The sequence below is a fragment of the Delphinapterus leucas genome, chromosome 2 (genome assembly GCF_059928025.1).
Source record: "Delphinapterus leucas isolate spDelLeu-1000000601 "Yukka" chromosome 2, BTC_Dleu_Yukka2, whole genome shotgun sequence".
In the NCBI taxonomy this organism is placed as follows: domain Eukaryota; kingdom Metazoa; phylum Chordata; class Mammalia; order Artiodactyla; family Monodontidae; genus Delphinapterus; species Delphinapterus leucas.
Window position 1 is genome coordinate 34,602,821 of NC_143130.1, and position 17,074 is coordinate 34,619,894.

Consider the following 17,074-nt stretch of genomic DNA (forward strand, 5'->3'; position numbering starts at 1 on the left):
ATCACAGCCTTGAGTACAACTATATGCTGAACCCCTTGAGGCCTCTTATCAACTTATGGAACCTGGGGTGGCCTCGGGGACCCTGACAGGTGGGTGGATGAGGGCTGGGGTGGGGGGGAGGATCTAATCCAGACAGTTTGCCCACGGAAGATCAGGAAACAAAGCCCGAGGCTGTGAAGTGTCCTACACCTGACCCGGTTGGGTGGCTCCCTCAGTTCTCGCCAAGTTCAAGGCCCCACGGGGGACAGGGCAGCTGGACACAAAGATCAGAGGGCCAAGACGGTGGCCGGACAGCAGGGCACGGGGGCTGGGAGGGAGCCGTAGCAGGAGCCACATCACGGTGCCACTCCGACTCCAAGACACGCCCTGCAGCCTCCTCTGTCCCCACACGTCAGGTCTTCCCACCCACTGGGTCCTGAGGGGTGACAGCCAGCTCATCCACTACCTGAGAGCCAACCTGTGCTCCTCCCAGAAGCCCAGCGATGGGCATGGTCCACCCCAGGAGAGACCAAGTGAGAAAACACACTAAGGGAGTCAGGAGCCACGATCTACACTGTGGGACCAGGGTGCGTACGGAGTAGGGGGCAGGTGAGCAGGACCCTATGGAGCTGGTCTCAAATAGGAGGCACGTGTATGAACTCCTGGCTTTTAAAAACAGATACTGTCCAGCTCGGTTCATCTTTAGGGCCCAGGATCCACGGCCCCCCAGCAATGATGGGCAGAGCCAGCAACCCAGGTCTCTGCTTCTGTGCCTCCCTCCCCATGGACAGGAACCACGGCTCCTTGAAGAATGGCCGGTTCCAGGTGTCAGGCAGGGAGTGCAAGGAGGGCGGAGAACATCTCATTGTCTCAAGAACGTGTTCCGAGACCACGGGCAGACTGCCCAGGACGGCGCAGGGCCCAGTGGGAAGGCCCTGGCCAGATCTGGGTGATTTGAGCACCCAAGAGAATAACGATGGTAAGGGATTATAACACAAGTTTAAAAAAAAAAATCTGGGAGTACACAGTGAAAAGGGAGAGAAAAAAAGAGGGGAAAAGAAAAAAAGAAGCTCTTCTGCACAGAAGCACGTTAGACAGTAAAACTTGGAAGCAGAACAGAAGAGAAAATCACCAGTTTGCATTTCTGACGTTGTAACTGAGTCTGACAAGGTCACTACTGGATGTGACACCATCGGGCAGAGGGTCCTGGGGAACTGGCTGCCCACATACTCAGCGTCGCAGTATGGACCACTTGCCAACAGCAAGAAGTAAGGGGCCGTCACCCCAGCGTCTGGCCGGCCTCACCCATCCCCAGAACGAGTGGGGGCCTTCCCCATCTCTGTCCTCGGCCACCTCCCTCCCTCCTGCACTGCAAAGCTCATCCACCCGTGCCCTTGCCCACACCCAGCTCCCAGCCCCCTCCATCTGGCTCCTGTGTCTGCTTGCCTGTCTCCCCACAATGGCAGGCTTGTGCACGGATCCAGGCACAGGAAGACGAGAAGAACTGAGGTCAGACACGAGCTGGGCACGTGGTTTACAGGCAGGAAATTGTAGGACCCTCCCCTCTGGAGTGCCGCTGCGCCGGGCTGGGGCAGGGCGGGGCGGGGGGGGGTGCGGGGGGCCACCCGGATCTCCACCCTCCAGCTCCATCTCCCAGCCCCGCACACATAGGCCTCGAGAGGGCCGTTCCAGAATCCCGATTGTGAGCACACGCCCTCCCCCCCCCCCCCCGCTACCCGGCTCCCCTTCATGGTGTCTCTATTTCATCCCTGCCGCTGTGCACACCTGATCGCCAGCTTCACCCCACTAGGCCCGAGGCTGCTGCCCACCCCCAGCTTGCTCTACGTTTCACAGCAGGGGCCGGGGGGGACTGTCCCGGGGACTCCATGTCACCCCCGCAGAGGGGGTCTGCAGCTCGACCTGGCTCTCCTGGGAGCTCCTGCGCACGATTTTAAAGCGCCGTCTTCCAAAGCTCACCTGTGTGTCTGCGTTTAACACCTTGATCCTCTGGGTGGAGATGAAGAGGTCCACTTCGGTGAGCGTCTGAGCATCCCCCTCAGAATTCTAAGAAAGGATGGTGGAGACTGTTACAAACCTTTAAAAAAACTAACTCAAACAAAGGCCTGACAATCTCACGAAGGACCCTGAGCGCCCCTAGAGGGAGAAGCTCCTAGCAGAAGCAGCCATGGGAGTCTAAACACAGGCCTCCCCAGCACATCCCAGCTGAGTGAGCTCGCTCAGGGCACTTGGCACAGGAGTGGGAGGGGGGACCGCTTCCAGGAGGCTGAGCCCGGAGGGGGCTGGACGCTGGGGGGCTCGTGTCGCAGCATCCAGACTGCAGCCACCTGCCCACCATTCCGGAACACGGCGGCTACACAGGGTTTGTGGATTAGAGCTACATTTCTTGGATTTGGGATTCCAAGTATCCCCAGGTAAAGGGGAAGGAATTTTTCCAAGAAGGTGGATTAGCATATCTGCATTTTCTTCTAGTTTAAAGCCACAGTCTTGTCAAGCGCCAGCAGCATTGGTCCAGCTTCCAAAAACCCTAGGGAAGCAAGACCTCAACCAGACGGGGCGCTGCCCTCACAGGACACTGGAGAAGCCGACCCACAGATGCCCGTTTTGTCATCTCCCGGGTACACCCATCATACGGCTGGAGCAATGTGCAAAAGAATGTTCTGGAAGCTGAATGCACTGCTCGGGGTCTGCCCTAAACTGGGACAGCCTGTCCCAGGGGATCCTAAATACTACTGTGCAGTGGCAGTGACATGCGAGTTCTTGGGTTTCTCCACCGAGATAAATACTCCTTTCTGGTCACTGGGGGAGCCTCTTCTTTGTAGTCACTTGTGGATGGGGGTCCATACCCCTACAGTCACCAGCAAATCCCTGGGGTGGGGACTCTATGCGGGGGACACTGGTCCCTCATGGAGACCCTCTTATCATTGTTTGCCTGGCCAGCTGCGGGCAGATCAGTAAAGGGGCCCTTGGCAATGACCCTGAGCATCTTCCTGGCCGAGAGAAAGAACAATTCTTCATGGAGGTAACCGCTGGCCCTGGCTGGCACCAAGGTCTGGTCTGCCTACACCGAACCCTCTGAGCTCTCCGGACTATAGACCCAAGGAGCAGGCTGTGGTCCACACTGTCCTGCTCCAGCTGTCAGGGGGGCACGGGGTGACTGTGGGTGGGGGCCATCACCTTGGGGGAAGCACACCCCACTGCAGGTCTGCAAAGCCAGGCTCGTTCCATTGTGCCTGGAGACACCCAGCACAAGGTGGCTTGGGCAGAGGGAGATGCGTGAGTTCCTTCCTTGCCCGCAGCTGAAGGCATCCCAGGAGAGGCCGCTGGGCAAAGAGTAAGCATCACAGGGAGGGAGGTCTCACTGCAGCGGGAAGGGAGACCCCGGGCAGGGTCCTCTGGCCACACTGCCAGAATCTGGTGTTCCAGGCGAGCACAGAGGACTAGCTCTCCTTCTGCCCAAGCAAAATCCAGTGCCAAGACAGCCCCTCGGACACAGAGCACTGGATACTTCCTGCATCAGGGGGATAGTTAAAACATGCCCAGCATTTACTAAACGACCAGGTTGATGAGCAAACAACTGAAGGTCGATCCGAGATTTTTAAAAGTCTGCCCATGCTCCAGAAACTTCTCAATAGAGAAAGCATCCCTTGGGCAGACTGCATTTCTCATCATCCCGATTCAGTAAATTAAACTTAATGAGTCTAAATGTCAGAGCGATTTAATTAATTCTGTACAGGGGCCCTAGGCACTGAACGCATCACATGGTCGCATCAAATGCCACATTTAAAAATGTCTACACAAAACGGCCACATCACGGCAGTAACCATGCTCTAGCTCATGGAGACTCTAAAAAAGAAAAATGAAAAAAAGGGCAACGATTAAATGCTTCCGTAAGTGGGCGGCTTAAAGAAAAAAAGTGTCTGTGATTTCATTCAACAGTCTAGCATTGACCTACCAAAGGAAGAGAAAAACCCATCTGCCACATCGTCTCTGTTCCTGAGGCTTCCCCCAGCCCCCTCCCCCTGCACAGGACATGCCACAGAAACACAAGCAAACCCCACATCCTACACACCGCTTTCTTCTTGATTTTAGCAGCCTTTTGCATCCTCTGAGCAGCGTGAAAGAGAAAAGAAAAACAGGTGGACGCAAAGCGAAGGAAGGACAGGTTGCTTTGCCCTCTCCCGACTGCCGCGCGGGGCTCATGCCTGGAGCCCCTCCCCCTCCGTCGAGGAGGTCAGAGTACGGTGAGGATGGGGGAGGGAGGGCTGACATCCTTCCTCACCCCGCAGGGAGACCCCCGACTGCCCAGAGGGGCACCTCCTCAGACCACCGCCCCTCCCTCCTGACCCCATCAGCTTTGCTGACTTGGTCCTATCCTCCCCCTGCCCGGCTGCACCCACCCTTCAAACCCAGGTGATCCGAATGACGGGCAATGAGAGCTGCAAGTGCGTCAGAGTTTTTCTTGAGGTCATAGATTTAAATAAAACGTATGATTTTTTTTGCTTCCCTTTCTGCAAGTACTTTGGCGCTAAAGATACAGAGACAGTCAAAATGGGATGACAGGCTCTATACAAACACGTGACTAGAATGCTTCGGAACATTACATTTTAAAAATCACGTGTCCTGGGGGCCCAGTGGCAGTTCCTCATTATGGAGCCTCTCTGTCCCCAGCCTGCATCCTCTCATCCAAGGCAAACTCTCCCTCGGCCCCGACAGGCACCTCAGACATTCCCACTCTCGTGCACAGGGCTGTGGGGTCAGTGCTGGACAGCGGGCCGTGTCACCCATCCCGCTCCAGTGCTCCCTGCAGGGAACCCGGGCGCTCCTGGGCCACCCCTACCTTGACCCGGCTGACGGCCTCCTGTGCCTGCATCATTCTGATGTTTTTGGATGGGTTCCGCTCCGAGAGCAGCTGGGTGGAGCCCAGGTAGTTGGCAGCAAAGATGATCCCATCGATGAGGTCTTCTGGCTCACAGGGCCCTGGAACTGAAGGGGGCACAGTTCTCAGCCCTGGACGACAAAGGCAAGGCAGCGGGGGCCAGGGGCCACAGGAGGAGGCTGAACGGTTGTCCCGTCTGCAGGCAGTAGGGGGGGCGGGGCTCCTGCCCCCGTTACCAACAGCGCACCGTACAAGTAACTGCACACAGATCAACACCCGGCCAGGAAACCCTGCACCCATGGTGTCAGGAGGATAATTCCGGAGCCAGGCAGCTGTCACTTAAGGCACCTGGGCCTCCGAGGGGACAACCGTGTGTTGCAACCCCAGAGGCGCCCTTTCCCCAACATTTCCATGCCTGCCCCAGAGCCCTCGGCGACTCCGGACGGTGATGGGAACTGCCCACCGCGCTCCAGTTCTGTGCCCTGGGGCTCCCGCGAGCCTGCAGACCCCTCACAAGGCCTGTCTGGCTCCTCCCATGCCATGCACCCCAGGTCCAGGCTGGGTGACGTGGTCCCTGTTCCATCAGCTGTCTTGAGACGTGAGGTGCCAACAGCATGATCCAGAACATTCCATCTCTGAGCTGTTTAATACGAGAACCACTGGCCTCATGTGGCTTTTGAAAACTTGAACATGTTGGCTAGTGCAACAGAGGAACTGAATTTAAAATTCTGTATGCAATCCTAATTAGCTGACATGTCAATAGCCAGACGTGGCTAGTGGCTCCTGTCTCCTGGACAGGCCCCCTAGGTAGGAGCCAGTAAACCTTTTCTGTAAAAGGCCAGACGACAAAGATCTTAGGCTTCGCTATCTCTTTGCAACTAGTCACTCAGCGTCTGGAGCACCAAAGCAGGCCCAGGCAGCGTGTGTGTGAGCAAGCCTGCTGCACCCCAGCCAAGCTTCACACACGCAACTGGCGGCCAAAGGATGTGGCCCTGAGCCCACAGTCTGCCAACCTGGAGGCCATTGCTCAGCCCTGCTCGCAGGCCCACGGCCACGTTTTTCACTTCCCTGCCTCTTCCCTCTCACTGCCCACCCCCAGCCAGAGCCCTTCTTTTGGGGACCATGGCCCTGGCTCTCGGGCTCCCCTCCTTCCTGAGCTAGGCCACCCGAAGCCACGCCAGTGTCCACAGGGCTGGCTATGCTGCATCCCCAAGCCCTCAGGGCCAGCAGTCCCCTCCTGACCCTTCCCTCCGCCAGTATTCTGCAGTCTCACCTTCAACCACTGTTTCTGACACCACCCACTCACCCAGAGTGGACGGCACCATCCGCCAGTTCAAAACCACCTGCCCCGAGCCCTGAGCTTCCTCACTCACACCCCGCCCGCCCGCCCTGGAGATTTAGCAAAACTCTACCCAGGCTTCCTGTGCCTGGAAAAAGTCCCCAGCAAGCCAAAGTGGTTCCATTACAAATTCATGGCCCTGGATGCCCTCAGAACTCCCTGGCAACCTTAACGGGCTCCTCTAGGAAGCGCTCCCTCCCCATCTGTGCACGGCTATTTCATACCTTTCTCCACCTCCTTGCACTTCCCACTGCCCCTCCTGTGTGTCCTGGACAGAGCATCACCTCTGCTCCCAGACACACCCACGTCCTGTGCGGTGGGCATCTGACCAGCCCTCCTTCCACCTTCCTGTGCAGCAGTGGGGTCCCCACCTGGGGCCTGAGGATCACCTGCCACCCCATCCCTCCCCTCCAGGACCCTTCCTCTCCCCCACCTCCAGCCCACGGAGCTGGTTTGTTCGAGTGAAAGCATAACGTACAGGTTTCCTGCAGGCACCCCAGATACATATCTTCTCCTGAGGTTTCAAGAGAAGGAACATTTCAGAGAGTAAGTGTAGAAACCTGCCCCGAATCCAGTGTCGGCCTGGGGTCGTGTCAGTGAAGCTGCACCTTCGTTCTCAGGTGACAACCTGCTCAGGGGGGGTCCCTGCTGAGCTCACAGCCCCCTCAGCGTGGTCTCCCCACCACATCCGTCTCTGTGGGAAGGTTCTTCGCAAGCAGCTGACCTGGCTGGATCTGGAGGAGGTCAAAGTGCTCTGCAGCCTTGGGGGAGTGGGCTTTGGGCTCCAGGGGGGGAGGGGGAGGGGTGGGGAGTGTGGGGAGAGGGGCTGGAGGGCCTGGTGGGGACCTAGCTTCTGGCAGGTTTATAATCTCACCCTTTCAGTGTTTAAAAAGGCAACCCAAGAAAGTCACAATGTCCCCCGATGAATGTTCAAATCGAGGGTTTCCCATCCTATTTTTCTGTAGCTGGGCTCGCAGATACAACGTGCCCTTTCTGGGGCAGAGCAGGAAGAAATGGTTTCTGTGGGGCAGGTACTTCAAATTATCAAGGTCACAAAGCACCGTCATCACCACAAGACCAACCCGGACTGGAGAGAGTCACGCTTCAAGGCAGCATTGAGGCCAAGAGGGTGTGATCCTGGCTGCGGGCAGCTGCAAGGCAGCCCTGCTCTGTGCCTGCTTCTAGACCCCCCTGTTGGGGGAGCAACAGGGGAGCCTGCGGCTGTGCTCAGCCTCTCGGACAACCCAAGACAAGAAGAGCCACCCGGGACGGGGCGCCAATACAGAACCAGTGACTCCCCAGGCCTCTGGCCTGGGCACCAGCTCGCCCCAGGGCCCAGGGCGCAGGGAGGCAGGGCCAGGGCTTAGCAGTGGGCCGGGCACAGAGAAGGGCTCCCCAAGTACTTTAATAATGAAAGCAGCACGGGGACTGTGCCGGGGGGGTGGGGCACGGGACCCGCCCCCCCAACTCTGCAGCACAGGGAAGGCACCCCCGCCCCCTGCCGCCCATCCGCGTTGAGGGCCAGGCCATGTCCTGGGTGCTGGGACAGCAAGGGGGGCCAGGCAGGGAGGTGCCCTGTCTCTGGACACCTAGAGTCGCGTGAACAAAGCAAACTCAGAAGCAATGTCTTTTCAGAGGCTGAGAACCAGTATGCAGGAAGCCAAACCCAGGCTGAAGAGACACTGACACTGTCTGGATCTGATGATGGAAAAGGCTCATCTTAGGAGCAACAGGTAAGCGAGACCCAAATGATGGGATGGGGGACAGTGACAAGGGATGTGTTTTCTGGGTGTTATGATCAAGTGACATCCTCGCAGGTCCCAGACATCTGCAGGGGAGCAGGGTCAGCTCTAAGGGGACACACGGAGCCAGGCTGGGGGTCCAGAGACCCGACTGAGTCTGGGCTCCTCCACCAGCCCTGCTGGACCAGGGACCAGGCTTTGTGCCCTGGGGACAGCCATCTAATTGTTTTTCTCTCAATTTCCTTGCCAGCAAAATGGGTGGAGGGAGAGGATTCCTGATTTCTATCTTGACAGGGTTTTTGCAAAGATAAGATTAAAAGTCTGAGTTTCCTAAATGCTAAAAGCATATAAAATGCAAAGCCTTAATTGATGAATTCTAGCTTTCATTTGCATCCAGCTCAAAAGGCTCCGAGGGCAAAGGGATGGGGGGGGGGCAGGTCACGCAGATGTAATCGACAGAGCCAGGAGCAGACCCAAAGCAGCCACATGCTGGGTGACAGCCTCCACCATCACCCAACACCCAGAACCTCCCGTACCTGATGGGGTGGTGGGAGGTGGCAGGTCATTTAAAAACAGCTGAAGCTGAAGTCATTTGAGGAGGGAAGGAGGGAGAGGGGAAGACCCCAGGCGGCCCCCGCCGAGCCCAGAATCACCTGCAGAGCCCCAGGAGCCTGCAGAGTCCCTCCTCTGCCTCGGAGATGCCCCTTCAGGGAAGCCGGAGGGGGGGACCTGGAATCTGAACTTGATGCCCGCATACTGGGTCCCACTCCGGGCAGCCTGTTTGGAAACACCTGACCTCCAGCAGACAAGAGCTCCCCTCCCACGTTCATCTTAGGAGCAACCCCTCTGCCAGGCACAGGCCAGCACCCGCTTCGCACTCAGGGGCTGACAGGCGGCTGTCCAGGGACTCTGCTCCCGACAAGGGAGAGAAAGCTGGCTGACCCTCGAGGGGCTGCACGGCCAGGGTCAAATCAGGCTGTCCCTTCCATCTCAGGCACCTTGGTCGTTGCTCTGCAGATGAGCAACCTTCTCCCAGGGGGGCAGGGCTAGGGGTGCCAGAGGAGGGGAGGGGATAATGGGAGAGGGGAGGCACCGGGAGAGGACCCCTCCCTGTCAGTCCATCAGCAGCTGTGGTCCACACGTGGACACATCGGGGACTGTCACCAGCCAGGGAGAGGCAGAAGCCACGCCCAACAGAGGGAACGGGGCGTCTAGCACAAGGCAGCAGCCTCCACCCTGCCCCTCAGGGCTCCTGAGCAGGGTACTTGCGTCTCTACCATCTCATGCCATCTGCTCCCCTGGTGAATATGGTCCCAGGGTCCATCTCTTGCAGAGGGTCACCTGCCCGACCCTCCCAAGTCACCCGCCCTCCCTGCAGTGACCATTACTGACCAGTAGATGGCGCCACTCTGTTCTGGGGGAAAGTCCAGGTGGTCCCAGGAGCCCTGGGGTCACCGCCCGCTGCACACCCCTAGCCAGCACCCAGGGCCTGGTCCTCAGCAAGTGTCCCCATGCCCTGTCTGTGGGGTGGGGGGGTCACATGACACTCCGTGCCCCCCCCCATCCCTAGGGATGAGGGTAGACCTTCTGAGGCCTCTGTCTTCTAATGCTCCCCTTGCCAGTTCCCCAGGGGGGCCTTGGTCAGCTCCCTGGACCATTCTGTCTCACTCCACACCCCAGAGTAGCCTTACTAAAGGCTGGCCCCATGTCCCCACCAGATCTGGGGCTCACCTGGGGGCACAGACTCCTGTTGTGAAGGGCGCCCCATCCCGGGCAGTGGGGTCCACCACTCGCACCCATGGACACCTGCTCCTAGGGAAGAGGCCAGGGAGGGACTGGGGGCTTTGTTACAACTCCCGCAGAGGCCGCCCTCCATGGGGCAGGGGGGTCTTCTCACTCCTGCTTTGATCTTTCTTCAAAGAGGAAACAATACACATGACAGTGCCTCCAGCACCTTCCCGCCACTCAGACTCCCACCCAGCCCCACTCGCATTAGGACACAGGGAGTAGTGGCCAGCACGGGGGGCCGGGAGCGGAGGGGGTACTTCAGCTTCACAGACACAGCTCTCAACTCCAATCACCAAATGCAGAACCAAGGATCAAACGGCTTCATTCTAAGACTAAAGCAGCTGGCCCTGCATGTTTGGGTATAAACTGTCCTTATTTTGCTCAACTCTTGAAAGAACCCGAAGCTGAGACAGAACAACAAAAGAACAGAGAGAGAGGTTTGAAAGAGATTCGGTCTCCCCAGAGGCTGATTTCTCCATTAACTATCTTTGCATGACAATACCTGTACATGCATGTATCAGAATGTCCCTGCACAGCCTGGATAAGAAAAAGTAAGGCGCTCAGTGTGTTCCCCGCTGGAGGAAGCCTTCGTCTGAAACACCCGTTGGAGAACTGGACGCCCCACTGGCTTCTCTGAACAGGGAAGGGGTGGGAGGTCCCCAGGGCCATGCCTTGGAGCCCCCGGCCCTGCCACCTTTGGGAGGATTATCCTGAAGGTGGGGGGTGGACAAGGCTTCCAGCCAGTGGAATTCAGCTGTGCCTGCTGCTCCCTGGGGTCTTGGAGGGGGTGGCCAGGTGGAGCCAGGGCACAGCCTTGGATGGGACTGTGGGTGTGAGTCCAGAAAGCCTCCGAGTGCAGCCCCACCCCAACACACCAGGCTCCTGGGCAACCTCCATTCCATCCGGCCTGCAACAAGCTCATGAAGCAGACCTCAGTGTCCTAATTTTACAAAGAAGCACGGTCTATGTGGAGTCAAATAATTTTGCCCAAGATCAGTCCCTGACTCAGGCACAAAGCATTTCTAAGTTCTTTCCACGAGGCCCTGTGTGACCAAGGACACGGAGCCCACAGTCACAAAGTAGATGCATCAGGATGGCCCATGGTGAGTGGCACAGACAGAACACAGTGGCCGGGGAGGAGCAGCAGGGAAGCCCACCCTTGGGAGGGATCTGGGGCGGCTGCCCTCTGAGCTGAGCTCTGGAGGGTGAAAGGGAATCAACAAGCCACAGAGGGAGAGGAGGAGAGAGCTTCTCAGGCTGAGGCAAGAACAGGTGCAAAGGCCCTGGGGTGGCAGGGAGACGTGCAAACTGCTGGATGCAGGGGGTGGGCCAGCAGTTAGGATAAACTGAGGTTGCAGAGCAAGTGCCGGCCAGATGTGAGGATCCTGGGGCCACACCCAGGACTGTCGCTCCAGAGTATCAGTCAGGGAAGGAGCCCAAGCTCTCTGCCTTTAGAAAGTAACTCAGGCTGCAGACAGGCAAACAACATAGGGGAGGGAGGGAAAAAAGCTGGGAGGCTACTGAAGGAGTCCTAGCAAGCAAGTGATGGTGAGGATGGTGATGGTCATGGTGGTGATGCTGGTGGTGATGGTGGTGATGGTGATGATGGTGATGATGCTGGTGATGGTGATGATGGTGATGGTGGTGATGATGGTGGTGATGATGATGGTGATGATGGTGATGATGGTGATGATGGTGATGATGATGGTGATGGTGGTGATGATGGTGATGATGGTGCTGGTGATGATGGTGATGGTGGTGATGATGGTGATGATGGTGATGATGGTGATGGTGATGGTGGTGATGATGGTGATGGTGGTGATGATGGTGATGGTGATGATGATGGTGGTGATGGTGGTGATGGTGATGATGGTGATGATGGTGATGGTGATGATGGTGATGGTGATGGTGGTGATGATGGTGATGGTGGTGATGATGGTGATGATGGTGATGGTGATGGTGGTGATGATGGTGATGATGGTGATGATGGTGATGGTGATGGTGGTGATGATGGTGATGGTGGTGATGATGGTGATGGTGATGGTGGTGATGATGGTGATGGTGGTGATGATGGTGATGATGGTGATGGTGATGATGGTGATGATGGTGGTGATGGTGGTGATGGTGATGATGGTGGTGATGGTGGTGATGGTGATGGTGATGGTGATGATGGTGATGGTGATGATGGTGATGGTGATGATGGTGGTGATGATGGTGATGGTGATGATGGTGGTGATGGTGGTGATGGTGATGATGGTGGTGATGGTGATGGTGGTGATGATGGTGATGATGGTGATGGTGATGGTGGTGATGGTGATGATGGTGGTGATGGTGATGATGGTGATGATGATGTGGAACAGGGTGATGAACAGACAGCAACAGACTGATTCACCCTGCAGGTTCAATCAGTAGGACCTGGAGGGGGCTTGGAGGAGGAAGGATGGAGAGCTAGAGAGCTCACTGCAGGGCTGGATGGATACAGCTGCTACTCACTGAGAAGAGGACCCTGGGAGCGTTCTGAGCTTAGGGGGTGGGGAGGATTCTGAGCAAGTTTAGTGGCAGGAGCCTGGAGTCCCCCAAAAGAAGCTCAGGGGGCAGCTGGACTCAGGAGTCCCAGGGAACTGCATGTCGATGCCAAGTAAAGCTGCAGGCATGGGAGAATCACCAAGGGGAAGAGGGAGCCGGGTGGGGGCAGGGCTCTGCTGAGCTCCGACGCTCTCTGTCCAGGCGGTGGAAGGTGACCGGCAAAACAGACAAAGAAGGGCACACAGACAGAGAAGGTGGAGGGCGGCCAGGAAAAGAAGGGCCTTAGATAGGGAGGCATGCCCAGCTGTGCGGCACTAATGGGAGGAGAAAGGTGCCCCAGTGCTTATGGGGCAGTGACCTTGCATATGGGTTGAGGGGTGTGAGGGAGGAACAGAGAAGGAGGCAGCCAGTCCCAAGTCCCAGTTAAGAAGCAGAGGAAGTGAGCATGGGGGTGTGGGCAGATGCAGGGCAGGATACTGTGTTCAGAAGCCAGTGTCCAGGAGCGTGGAAGATACAGGGGAGGAAAGATGTCAGATGGGCTGGGGATCCAAAAGGCAGAGGGGGACCTGACTCCACCGGGAGGAGGGGCATAGCTCTGACAGGACAGGGCGGGAAGGATGGACAGGGAGCAGGCGGGGCACGGAGGCCACGTCCAGGAAGCACCCAGATCATAGAAGAGCTGGCCTGGGAAGGGCCTGGAACAGGGAGAGGAGGCAAGAGGGAGGAACATGAGACTGGGCAGACCCAGGGGTGGTGTCTGGCCCCGAGTAAGCTCTGCCTGCCCCCAATACCTTGCCCACTGCATCGGCCTGTCCCAGAGCCAGACGCCCCAACACAGCCAGGGCAGTACCTCTGAGAAGCCGTGCAAGGGTAAAGGTGATCCTGTAAGGCTGATGTAAAAGAGAAGACGCTGTCTGAAAGCCAGACCATGGGACACTCCCGGGGAGAGGCCACGCCTGGGTCTGCAGGCAGGGGGCAGCATCACTGACGAAAGGGCTGAGGGATCCACAGGGCGGAGCATTAGACACTGGCTGGAGATAAAGTCACTGACCACTGGGAGGAAACGACTCAAAAACAGGGAGTCAAGGAAAAAAAGGTCAAAGCCAAACCTGATACAGTGCATAAATCTGCCCACGAGGAGAACTCCTTCCCAGAAAAAGCAGGATGAATACAAAAACTGGCAAAAATAGGAAAAGGCGTATGCAATGAGGTTGTTTCCTGCAGCCCTTTTTGTAGCAGCAAAAAAACTGGAAACCACCCCAATGTTCCTGCAGAGGGAACATCCAACTGCACGGGGGTCGGGCGGGTCTCTGGAGCAGCAGAGTCCTCCACACGCTGCCCTGCCCTGAGCAGCGTGGAACTCATCACATCCAGGATTCAGGATTCAGTTTAAAAAGCAGGATGGAGAGACGGGGGTTACCCAACTCATTATCCAAGAAAGGGGAAGATATGCTTATTAAAAAAGTATGTGAAATGTCAAAAATGCTTATCTGCAGTGGGAGGAAAGGACTGAGGGGAGAGGGGTAATAGGGAAAGGAACTGAATATCTGTACATATACGCTGTTATGTATGTTTGATTTTTGAACCATAAGTACTTTATATAATTATAAAATGAGATTAAATTTTAAAAAGTAAATTCCTAAGATTTAAAAGAAAAATGAATCTAAATGTGTATCCAGTTATGACCTAATCACAAAGAGAAGAACCATTCCCAATGATTGTCAAATGCAGTGATTTGCTGGTACATCCCTTGTGAGCTATACTCTAAAGACAAAAGTCAGTGCAAACAAATCTTTACTGTATCTATACTGTAATCCAGTGTCCTCAGTGACACTGGTATTGCTATTCTGTGACTGCTGTATGATTAGTGGAATAAAACAAATGCAGAATTATGTTGGTGACCTTGAGACTGGGGATTTGGGACCTAGGAAAAGGAAGATACAAATGTAAAAAACCCTATAGTGCTAGCAAAGCATCAGTATGAATCATGATGTATTTTATCTTAAAAATATACAGAATATTAGTTACTTATATATACATATGGGTAATTAATTATCCCCAAAGTTAGCAGCTAAAATGATACACATTTATTATCTCAGTTTCTGTGGGTGGGGAATCTGGGTGTGGCTTAACTGGGTGCCTCTGGTCAGGGTCTCTCTCAAGGCTGGAGTCACCAGGACAATCAGGGCTGTAGCCATCCTAATAGGAGAGGATCCACTTCCAAGTTCACTTATAGGGCTGCTGGCCAGAGACCCCACGTGGGCATCTACCTGACAGAGCCACTCACAACGTGGCAGAGTAGGCAAGCAAGAGAGAGCAGGAAAGAAGTCACAGGCTTTCGGTAACCTAATCTTGGGAAGGACATCCCTTCTGTCATATTCTGTCCACTAGAAGTGAGTCAATAAGTCCAACCTGCTCTCAAGGGGAGAGGTTACCCAAGGCCACAAATACCAGCAGGTGGGGCTCACTGGGAGCCATCCCACCACAGATACATTTCTTACCCTTCTGACCAAATCAGTAGCAATGAGCACCCACAGTGAGCAGATTATAGTCTCTTAGGACGAGCTCCCAGGGCTCCTGTTAGAAACAACTTGTCCTAGTCCTCAAATGAGAGATGTTTAAGATGAGCCTGGAATATCTAGTCAAACCAGAAAGCCAGGAAGCTACCAAAGACAACAGAGGTCATGTTGACAGGACTCGGGAAGCAACCTCGGGAGGCTCCCACTGGCCAAAGACAGGACAACCTCAACGCCAATAAGGATAACATCCACGACGCAGTGTGACACGCCAACTGTGCTTCAACCCTAGAGTGCCTGATGGTGCTGATCTGTAGAGGTTGTTAGGGAAACTTATTAATTTAAAATTTTTTAAATAAAGAGAAGGAATCAAGTAGTTTAACTAGCTTTTCCTATATGAACTGTATTCTGGGTAACTGAATATTTGACGAGGGCAAGTTTCTCTGCAGAGGAAAACTCCAAATAATCAAGAAGAAATGAGAAATGATGGAACTAGAACACCATCATTTTGCAACCTCTAATCAATTACTGGATCCAGACAATGATCATTAATGGTTGCTAATATTACAAAGAGAGAAACAAAGAACCAGCATGTGCCTCCTGATGGAAAAACACAATACCTATGAAGGTTGGGGCTTTTTGCCGGAAACAACCAGACTAAATCTGATCAAGCCTCTTTATCTAAACACCCAACATTTTACAGCAATAACCCCAGGAGGATGCAATCAGCAAAATCAAGGCTGCAGGGCACTCCATGAAACAAATGATACAGATTCTTCCACAAGAGCAGCAACAAAAATATTGTAAATGAGAAAAAAGAGAGATGGATAGAGAACCTATAAAATAAGACGCATAAGAGAATGGGACACGTAGCTGATCTCAATGCATGGCCCTTTTCTGGACCCTCATACAGATAAGCACACTGTAATCTGGGGGAAGGCAAACACTGCCTGGGGATTAAATGATACAAAGAAATGATTATTTGATTTTAGTTGTGGTAATAGTATCGCAGTATCTTTAAACACAAACTTCCTATCTTTTAGAGATACATATTCGAAACATTTAAAGAGGATAGTGAGATCTGAGGTTTGCTTTAGAATAATCTAGGAGAGGGTGGGGATGTAGATGAAGCAAGACTGGCCGCGAGCAGGTCGAGACTGAAGCTGAGGACGCAGGAAGCTCCTCATAGTATTCTCTCTTCTTTTGTATACGTTTGAAATTTTTTATGATAAAAAATTAAAAGGATGTATCTCCCCAAAAGGCATCATTTTAAAAGAAATCACTATTCTAGAGCAGTGTTCCTTGTATTCTACCCAATCAATTAGACAAGAGGAAAAAGTAACAGAAAACAAGAGTGGAAGCAGCAAAAATCATTCTTATTTGCAGACGGCATGACTGTGTACCAAGAAAAACCCAAGAAAACAACTAAAAATCTACTCAAAAAAGAAAAGAATTCATTAAGGCAGTTGTTCCAAATTTAATATATTAAAAAATCAATAGCTTTCTTTGTAGCTACAAATAGTAATAGGTTAGAAAAAATAACGAAACAAGAGATAAGATTTACAAAAGCAATAAAAGGGATAAAACACCAAGGAATAAACTAACAACATGTGTGGATTTTTACGAAAAAAATTTTATTGATGAAGATAAACAAGCTTGAATAAATGGAAAGATAAGTCCTTTTCTGGCTAAGATTCTATATTGTAAAGGTGACACTTCCCCTATATAGATAAATTTAATGCATGGCGTGCCAAATTAAAAAAACAATAGGAATTTTTATTGCATAACTAGATAAACTGATTCTAAAGTTTCTATGGAAAAATAAATATGCGAGAGGATCCAGGGAATTTGTGATCAGGAATGATGGTGGCAAGGGGAAGAACTAGCTGTACCAGGGAATAAAATGTAGTATAAATCCAGGAAAGCAAGCAGCCTGGTTCGGGAACCTGAGTGGGCAAATCAGTGTAACAGATCCAGAAACAGCCCTACATGTACATGGCAAATTTAATGTATGATGAAGGCTGCATTTCAAACCAGTGGAAAAAAAGATTCATTGAATAGCTTTGGCACAACTGGTTAGCTGTCTCATTTGAAATGTAACTTTTCCTGGATCCATATACCAAAGTAAATTCCAAATAAACCAAATATTTAATTAATTCAAAATAAAAGCTCTAGAAGAAAACTTTATCTTAAAAATATCTTAGGACTGTGAAGGTCATACTAATCTCAAAAACTCAGTAACCTCAAAGGAAAAACATGAATACACTTGACTACATAAAATGTTCAG

General features: G+C 53.5%; 1 protein-coding gene across 1 annotated transcript in view; it reads right to left on the reverse strand.

Moving 5' to 3' along the window:
- APBA2 (amyloid beta precursor protein binding family A member 2) overlaps positions 1 to 17,074 on the reverse strand; it is a 195,485-nt gene that overhangs the window by 21,416 nt on the left and 156,995 nt on the right. The window contains exons 7-8 of the mRNA XM_022554632.3: positions 4,838 to 4,983; positions 1,957 to 2,043 (exon numbers count right to left, since the gene is read on the reverse strand). Of these exons, the coding sequence (XP_022410340.1) occupies positions 1,957 to 2,043; positions 4,838 to 4,983 (233 nt within the window). The remainder of the gene's footprint in view (positions 1 to 1,956; positions 2,044 to 4,837; positions 4,984 to 17,074) is intronic.